The 9,416-nt window shown below is 41.3% G+C and overlaps 1 protein-coding gene across 2 annotated transcripts; it reads left to right on the plus strand.

Moving 5' to 3' along the window:
* Positions 1-3,093: 3,093 nt before the first annotated feature.
* Positions 3,094-7,618, plus strand: PBDC1 (polysaccharide biosynthesis domain containing 1). 2 transcript variants are annotated; one of them, XM_032620983.1, is made up of 6 exons: positions 3,094-3,235; positions 3,329-3,394; positions 4,993-5,052; positions 5,554-5,694; positions 6,648-6,759; positions 7,083-7,618. In XM_032620983.1, the coding sequence occupies exons 1-6, from the start codon at positions 3,209-3,211 to the stop codon at positions 7,334-7,336; spliced, it is 660 nt and encodes a 219-aa protein (XP_032476874.1). In that variant the 5' UTR covers positions 3,094-3,208; the 3' UTR covers positions 7,337-7,618. The 2 variants fall into 2 exon arrangements, with proteins under 2 accessions (XP_032476874.1, XP_032476873.1); XM_032620982.1 differs by having other exon boundaries at positions 3,130-3,238.
* Positions 7,619-9,416: the final 1,798 nt, after the last annotated feature.

Consider the following 9,416-nt stretch of genomic DNA (forward strand, 5'->3'; position numbering starts at 1 on the left):
CTTCCAGAAAAGAGAGGGAATCATCCCAGTGGACTTCCATCTCCAGTTTTCTTACCCCACACCAAAAGGTCTGTCTTTCTTCGATATAGTTCTTGAAGTCCACCACCTCTCCCCTTTTATGTACCACCTTTTGTTCCTGGCACATTCCTCTTTCTCTTATTTTAACATCCAGCTACTTTGAGTCCATCTGAAACAATAGGTATGGGCACAAAGGCCAGTGCTTTTTCTTATACCTCTGCCTGGGCTGGTTCCTTTGCCTGGCAGTGGGAAAGGCTCTGGGTGACAGTTTTATCTCCTGCTCTTTGGGGGTACAGAAGCAGTTGGCTTTTCCAGTCTTGTGAGGACCCAATTCTTGGTCTCTGCAAGTATCTAAGGCTGTGAGTACTTGACTGGTGAGAAGTTCCCTTATTTAAAAAAAAAAAAAGTCCTAACAAACAAACCATGCACATACTATACATCTTAATAGATTTCTTTTTAATTTAGAGGCAATGATTCTGCCCAAAATATTAGATAAAGAAAATTACCTAAGTGCTTCCTCAGGTAAAAGGTTACTTGTGTTTTTTGGTATTCTATCCATATGCACTTGTTATGCATTGATTTGGCCATCATTTGGGGCTACCCCTCCGTTTTCCTGTTGTCTATTGACCTCCTGGTCAGGCCTCCACATTCACTAACGTTTAGCATCCATCTGGATGACCCATCTTACATTCAGACCGCTGGGTTACATACAGAGTGCTATCCCTGAAGAATCATGTCCTCTAGTTTGACCTGGTCCCTGAAAACTTCCATTCATCTCCTTGTCAGACTGCTTCTCCCTCTCCTCCGAGCTGCTATGCAGGACTTCTCAAGTCATTCTTCTCAAGACAAGACTTCAACACATTCCCTCTTGCTCTCAGCTGCCCTCTCGTGCTTCATAGAGAAAACAGAAAGCATCTGGTGGGAACACCTCAATTTCCTGCTTATGCTGCCTCTCTTCATTCCATTTCTCTGGAGATACACCTAGCTCACCCTGCAGGACCGTCTTTTGTATAAGGCCAAGTCCCCAGTACACTTAAGCCTCTCTAAACCTAACATCATAATTTTAAAAGTCCCTGAGGTTCCTCAAAAAATTAAGGATATAATTACCACATAATCCAGCAATCCCACTTCTGGGTATAACTCCAAAAGTATTGAAAGCATGGTCTTGAAGTGATATTTGCACAGCCATATCCATAGCGACATTATTCACAAGAGCCATAAGGTGGAGGCAACCCACGTGTTCGTTGACGGATGAATGGATAAATCAAATGTGTTGTATACATACAATGGAATATTATTCAGCCTTAAAAAGGAGGGAAATACTGTCACATGGCAACACCATGGATGAGCCTTGAGGACATTATACTAAGTGAAATAAGCCAGTCACAAAAAGACAAATAGTATATGATTCCACTTATATGAGGTACCCAAAGTAGTCAAAGCCATAAAAACAGAAAGTAGTACGGTGGTGGCCAGGGGCTAGGGGATGGGGAAAATGGGGAGTTGTTGTTTAATGGGTGTAGAGTCTCAGTTTTGCAAGACGAAAAAGTGCTGGAGATCCGTTGCCCAGCAACGTGGATATACTTAACACTATTGAACTGTACACTTAAAAATGGTTAAGATGGTACATTTTCATGTTCTGTGTTTTTTAACCAGAATTTTAGGAAGTCCCTGGACCTCGTGTCTCTTTCTAGCTGCAACTCTTTGGAAGAATGCTGTATGGTCATTGTCATCTCTTCTTTAACTCCCACTCCCTTCTCAACCCACTGCCCTCTGACTTCTGCCTTCACCACTCCACTGAAACTGCTCTTGCTAAGGTTTTCAAGGACCTCTCCAAGTTTCTGGGCTGAGGGTACTCAACCCAGGGTATTGGACATGGTTCACCATTTCTTTCTGGAAGTTCTCTTATCGTTGGCTTCTGTGAGACTCTCCCTTGGTCCTTTGCTGATGTCTCAATGATAACTCCTTTTTTTTTTTTAAGTCTTCTTTTCTTTCTTGCTATCCTCTCTTCTTCCTAAATAGTTCTGTCCTTGGCCTGCTGCTCTTTGTGTCTTTATAGTTCTTCATGGTTTCACTGGGACAGCTCAATTAAACCTGGAGTATCCACTATCAGATTTATATCTCTGATTGGATCTCCCTCTGACTAGTCAACTCCATCTGAATGTCCCATAGGCTCTTCAAACTCAACTCCTGAATTAAACTCATCATCCCTCCTCCTGTGTTCTCTAGCTCAATGGCATTTATCCCCCAAACCTATTCTGAAACCTGGGAGTCATATTGGAATCCTAATTCTTCTTTATCCTCCATATCCAATTAGTCAAAAAGCCCTATTGATTCTATTTCCCTTATTAATTCTTAACGTCCATCTCAACTGTCAGTGCCTCAGCTGAGGTTTTTAATTACCCAGTGCCTCCAAGTTAGTCTCTCTGCCTCCAATTTTGCCTTCCTCAAATTTTTCTTCCAGAGGGTGCTTCAGTGACCTTCTTAAAACTTGAGTTTGATCATGAGGCTGGTCTACTTAAAGGCCTTCAGTAGCTTCCCATTGCTTTTAGGGTAAAGTCCCAACTCTCTAATATTCAGCATACAAAGCCCGTCTGCTCCCCCAAAATTATGATTGATGACAGGCCCATGATCCAAGGTGACTAATTCTTGGGGAAGTTAGACGCCAGTGGAAGAAGACGAAATCTTCACGGTAAACATATCACCTTAACAGAATAATTCTTCCTTGACCTACTAACCACTCCATTGCCTAGCTGCATGCCTGCTTGTAACTTAATCCGTGCCTGGGGTTTTGGGAACTGTGAGTTGTGTCCCCGTCTGAATGCGCGTCCAAGCACAAGTGGAGAATGTAAATTCGAATCTCTGCAGGGCACTCCGCGCAGTGGGGATAGGAAAGTTGCATTATTTTAACTCAGTCTTTTCCCATGTTCATCGCAGATATTACTGACTGTTTAACCACCTCCTGGCCGTCAAGCAGCCCAGAGTATACAACAAAGCCACACCTTTGCGCAAGGCGTAAGAGGAGGGGCAAGGAAGTACTGCCTCCAGGCGAGGGAGACGGCACGCAGGCGCAGCCGCAGTCGGATGAAAGCCACTCTTTCCGGCCGTCCCTTTTCAATGAACTGGGAACTGCGGAAGGAGCACGCAAAACGTCATTTCCGAACTGGAGCCACGCCTTGTAGGCTGCAACATGGAGGCGACCAGTGGAATTGATGAGGTGGTGAGACGCAGCTCTGGGGTCGGGTGAATGGGGAAGCCGGGCTGGGTCGAAACTCGAACTCTCCTTCCCCGTTTCTGTTTCCTTTCCCAGGTTTCCGGGGAACTGACGTCCGTGGCGCACGCTGTTTCTCTCCCAGCAGAGTCTTATGGCAACGATGTGAGTATGACTCACCCACGGTTTTACACGCACGCAGCTATCCTGGGATGTCTGCAGGGCCTGCCACGAAATTGTAACCCTCCTACCCAGATGGCTTCCGTAGACTCTCTCCACGTCTGCCAGAAAATGCGGCTTTCAATTAATTCTAATCCTTTTGGTTCGCAAACGCAGGACTAACGTTAATGGGAGTAGTTCCCAAACTGTGCTGTACTTTAGAGTTACCTGGGAAGCTTTTAAATATCTCGAAGTTCGGGTCGCAATCCATCCCAGCTAAATCACCGTATCTGGGTGGTTAGAGTCAGGAATCAGTATTTTTAAAGGTCCCCGGGTGACTCCATTGTGCAGTAAGTTGCACTGGCTTATGGTGTATCTGGTTTAGATCCTTAAGGAGAAAGCACATGATGTATTTTGAGTTATAAGACACACGGACATGAAAATAGTAATAACACTCAAATAATAATGTGATGTATGGTAGATTAGTGAATCAGGGCATAAGATCCAAAGGAGGTTAGCCAAAGAAGAAACCCCTAAGGACCCAGACAGTAAAGGAAGACTTTGCTGAGGAAGTGGATGTGGAACTGGATCCTCAAAGTGTAAGTGGACAAAAGATATGGATTGGCAGTCAGGAAAAGGGCATGGAGGTAAAAATGCAAATTTTTTTCTGGGGTCAGTGAAATAGATCCATCCAGTTGGAGTGGGAGATTCCAGTGGAACAGGTACTTGGTAAGGCTTATTATAACCTAGCCTGCTTCACGATATTGATTCATTTCTAAGTGTTGTAGGATAGGGAATTGGCTATCTGATGAACACACATGATGATTATGACATTGTACACTCTTAAAAGTGAAGAGTAATATTACTTCTGTTAATCTTACTCTGTCCTCTCAACAACTCAGTGGTGTATGTGGGTATTTCAGTTTTACAGTAATTTAACTCAGTCCTGAGAAGGTGATTTATCTACTGCTTTATGTAGTCTTCTACACTTTCACTAGCTGCTGGGAAAAGACAGCCAGTGGCTCATTTTGTTTATTAGACTGTGTAGGTAGCTTCTTTTGGTTGTCATAAAGACAAAAGAATTATTATATTGTCCAAACTTATTAGTCCAGTTTTTTTTAACATCCAGAATCTTTTATTGGTCACTTGTATGCCAGGTACCAGCATCAACAAGAAAAAAAAAGGTGTTTCCACCTAAAAGAGCCCCTTATCTCTTCTTTTTCTTCTTCCTGTAGTGTTTCTCTCCCAACTCTGTAGATCTACAATCACAGATGAAGACAGCTACAACAAACACTCGATCAGTAGGCAAGAAAGCTATGGATAAATCCTTCCCAAGTACAGAAATATTAGTCAGCAATCACTATACCAATTGCCCAGAGCTTCACATACAGCCTCCCTTTAAGCCTAAGATTATCCCATTTTACAGGGGAGGAGGCAACAAGTTCCAAGAGAATTCAACCTTAGTCCAGTTTTTAACCTTTGACAGTAACACCAAGCTTGGTAGCCCTCTTGAGCATTAACTAGACATCCACAGACTTCCTTAATTTGTTCTCTAGTAGCAAGATTGGGTGATTTCTGACCTGGCATTCTTCACTCCTTTGCAGCCTGATATTGAGATGGCTTGGGCCATGAGAGCAATGCAGCATGCTGAAGTCTACTACAAAGTGAGTTGACTGTCTTCATTGTTAAGCAGAATTAAACATGTAATTTCAGCATATTGTGCTCTGCTAATCACCATTCTCAGCAAGTTAAACAGTTGTGTTTTGGAGATAATTTTTATTACTCTAAGGAGAACTGGGGCATGGAAGTCAGTTTTGCTTTGACAGTGAGGAGTTGTGCTTCTCTGCGCAGTGTTGTGTTGCTAACCCACAAAAGGATGCCTGGCCCATAGTAGGCACTAAATAAATGTTTGTTGACTGAATGAATAATCCACAGAGGGTAACAGCCAGACATAAATAGGGCCAAAGGGGTTTGAATTGGTGGAAGGGACTGTAGTATATTATGGCCCTTTAAAATTATGTCATGATTTCATCTGGGACCTAGGCTGTCTATATTTTCTAATAAACTCTTCTGCCCTGAGAACCATGAGGATCTTCTGGGGAAGAGGGGACAGAAATATAGTAAATTAGAGACTAGCATCTTTACCTTGTCTTATTGTCTGGCAGCTGATTTCATCAGTTGACCCACAGTTCCTGAAACTCACCAAAGTGGATGACCAAATCTATTCTGAGTTTCGGGAGAATTTTAAGAAACTCAGGATAGATGTATTGGACCCAGAAGAGCTCAAATCAGAAGGAGCTAAAGAGGTAAGAATTCTCTCTTTTAAATATTGCCTAGCATCTGACCAACAATTATTGACTGTGAATACATTTTTATACATTTAAACTTTTGGGGGGTTTGTTTTAAGGCAAATACCTAAAGCACCAGGGCTTTTATGCAGTTGTAATTAATGTGTTACTAAATGAATGTTTTTCTGGTTTATGGATTTTTCATTTTCATTGAATCTATTTCTTTTTCCCCTTTGATTTGGACCTTTCATCCTCACCCACCTAGCTCTTTCAAGGGAGAAGGAATAAATTTATTTATGTGAGTACTTTAGCCAGAAGGCTTAGATAGAGGGTTGGCAAATAGAGTACTGAGAGGTGTTTGGATTCTCTGGATTTAAGATCATATTATCACAGGCCGTGGATAATTGGAAAACTTGTGTTTTGCATTGCTTGCTTGATTATGTTATACTTTTACAGAGCACTAAAACTCTTATAGTTAGGAAATTTTTTTCCTTGAGGGTAGACTCTTGGCTTATGAGGAATGTAAACTTTTAACTCTAAGCAGGCTGTTACTGATCTTTGGAAAATTGCCTCTATTGGATGGACTTCTTTCTTAAAATTTAACTTTGTGACTTTGGGCCAAATTCCTGCCTTCTTTGTCTCATTTGCTTCAGTGGGGATGAATAACCATTTTGGACTGAACTAGCCAATAACTTAAAACAGAGAATATACTTAAGAAATTAAAATTTAATTCTCTAGTCAAGGATCTAAGTATTTTATCAGATTAAACTATTGTTCATGTTGGGAAATACCAGCCTAAAGATACCAAAGATAACACAGAAACTCATTGCTAGTGAAACTGGTAATCAGCTCAATTCTAGTCTCTTTCACTGTGGTTACTTTCCTTACCGGGGAAATGGAAGCCCCTCTCCTGGCCTGACTTCACCAGCCTCCTGCATTTTTTAGCTAAGATACCTTTTTTGCCTTTACAGAAGTGGAGACCATTCTGTTTGAAGTTTGATGGGATTGTAGAAGACTTCAACTATGGTACTTTGCTGCGACTGAACTGTTCTCAGGGCTACACTGAGGAAAACACCATCTTTGGTGAGTTTCTTGCCTCTGGGATTGTTTCTGTATAAGGAGAGTGAGGGATCTGGTTTTACTGATGAATCAATGACATGAATAGTTAGTTTGGGAATCATTTTATTTGTTATATCTGTAAAGATCATGTTACTGTATCTTGAGTAACTGTGAGGTAAGATAAGTATTTTCAGCATCATTTAGTATAGGATTAGAATTTACATCTCTGAATCTTATGACTATATTTGAATGCTTTGCATGTTAGTACAGCTTTGTCAATAGATTTCCAGTAGGTTTAGAGAAGTAACTGTGACTAGGACAAATAATCAATTCTATTCACCTTTCAGCACACAGGATACAATTTTTTGCCATTGAAATTGCTCGGAACCGGGAAGGTTATAACAAAGCAGTTTACACTAGTGTTCAGGACAAAGAAGAAGAGAAAGGAGCCAACAATGGAGGAGACGAAGGAGCCAACAGTGGAGGAGAAGAAGAGAAAGGAGCCAACAGAGAAGGAGAAAAGGAGAAAATCAACAAAGGAGGAGAAAAAGAGAAAGACACCTACAAAGAAATCAACAAAAGTGGTGAAATAGCTATGTAAGGTAGACAGGGAACAGCACTCTAGAAGCTGTGATTCAGCTGAGCCTACAAGTACCATGATGCTACTTGCACAGGCCCCTATGGTGAAATGTATCTCCTTGTTCACTGGAAGGACATGCAGAAGGACATCTTTCTGGCCTAATCATCAGGAGCTGCAATGGTTGTTCTCTTGTATGAACTGGCTTGAACACTATTAGTGGGGTCTTAGTTGATGGTTTCTTGCTTCTCATCACCAGTCAAGTAAGAAATTTTGTAAATAAATTTCTTTTGGTTCTTATGACTATATGTCTGTGATTGACTTTTAAAATGTATTGAAAATTATTTGACACTTGATTTTTTTTTTAGGTACATAATCTCTTTGTCATGTCTTATATAAAATGATTTATGCCTATTTCTTTTTTGTTGTTGTTGTTTTTTTTTGTTTTTTTTTTGTTTTTTTGCGGTATGCGGGCCTCTCACTGTTATGGCCTCTCCCACTGCGGAGCACAGGCTCCAGAAGCGCAGGCTCAGCGGCCACGGCTCACGGGCCCAGCCACTCCGTGGCATGTGGGATCCTCCTGGAGCAGGGCACGAACCCACGTCACCTGCATCGGCAGGTGGACTCTCAACCACTGCGCCACCAGGGAAGCCCTATGCCTATTTCTTAATGCTTCTCACTATTTCCTGTAGTGAAGTTCTCTCAAACCTGTAAAGTTGTATACGGTTTTGGATTAGAAGTCCTTACATAAGAATTGACTCTTGCCATTTGAGTGACTCTAGCTTTCTGATTTTATTTGATATATCTCTCAAAAGATTTGATAAATACTCTATGGGGATAACAGCAGCAGCCTGAACCTGTCACACTAGTGAACACAGCCCAGTTCACATTAAAGGAGCAGGAGACTGAACCTGCTCTCTCTTGTAACCTGCTTCTCTCTTGTAACCTGCTTCTCTCTTGTAACCAAGTTGTTACCTAAAATACAGCAGAAATTAATAAATATAAAGCCTGGTAGAGTGGCTTTCCTTTTATAATGCTGTGGACAATAGCACATATTTATACATTAATACAAAATGAACATATTTCTAAATGGGATTTTGTCAGACTCCAAAAATAGACCAGTTGATTTTATATGGATGGGGGGTTCCTTCTCATCTAATGACTTTTAAGAGTGCATGTTTTCAGTTATCTTTACAAATGTATAGATTTGTGCGTGTCCTCATAGACATACTGACTTTGTTTGCTAAAACTAGCTAGAGAAAGCTGCAATGTTCATAGTGCATACAGTAAATAGTCTAACCACAGCATGATCATGCAAGGAAAGATTTACCAGAGGAGAGGAGGGTGAATGAGACTTGTTTTTCTCAGTGGACACAGGAGGAGACAAAAATTAAACTTAATTGATCAGTTGTCCCCTAGGCAAGAGCTGCACTAGAGATGCACAGTCAGCAGCAACAATTGGGCACAAAGCGAATAGGTTTCTCCATGAATTCTCTTTGGCGAGTTCTTAGAAATATTTAAAACATCTGTTAAAGTTTTCATTTTATAAAAATATGTTTTTTAAAAGGTAAGAGAGTGTTAAATATATCATATTAGGCAGACTTTTTGAGATGAAGAACATGCTTTACTGTATTAACTTTCTCTTTGATTTTACAGAGAATATGAAACATACTGTTGATAGACTGCTTTAGAATAAGAGGCATCTGTCTAAGAACTAGGTTATAAAAACTGGGAAAAAGAGGGGGAATAAGAACACGGAACACTTCACACTAACCATTTGATTTGGAGTTGATCAAAAGGGACAATATCCTGGGTGGATCTGGCCTAATCAAGCGAGTACTTAAAGGAGACAAGCAGTAGCAGATGTTCTGTTGGCCTTGAAGAAGCAAACAGATGTATGAGAGAAGGGGGCCATGTGGCAAAGAGGTGAGGGTGGCAGTTGGGAGCTGATGGTGATCCCAGTTGCTGAGAGCCAGCAAGAAAATGGGGATTCTACTACAGTTGAAAGGAATTGAATTTTGCCAACAATTGGTGAGCTTGGGAGAGGAACTCAAGCCTCAGGTGAGATTGTAGTCCTGGTTGATACCATGATTTCAGCCCTGTG

This window comes from Phocoena sinus, chromosome X, assembly GCF_008692025.1.
Source record: "Phocoena sinus isolate mPhoSin1 chromosome X, mPhoSin1.pri, whole genome shotgun sequence".
NCBI lineage: Eukaryota > Metazoa > Chordata > Mammalia > Artiodactyla > Phocoenidae > Phocoena > Phocoena sinus.

Bases quoted from the DNA above. Each gene is read 5' to 3' on its own strand.
- PBDC1 (XM_032620982.1), top strand. From the start codon at position 3,209: ATGGAGGCGACCAGTGGAATTGATGAGGTG. The intron at 5,053-5,553 runs GTGAGTTGACTG...ATTGTCTGGCAG, and splicing joins ATGCTGAAGTCTACTACAAA to CTGATTTCATCAGTTGACCC. The intron at 6,760-7,082 runs GTGAGTTTCTTG...TTCACCTTTCAG, and splicing joins TGAGGAAAACACCATCTTTG to CACACAGGATACAATTTTTT.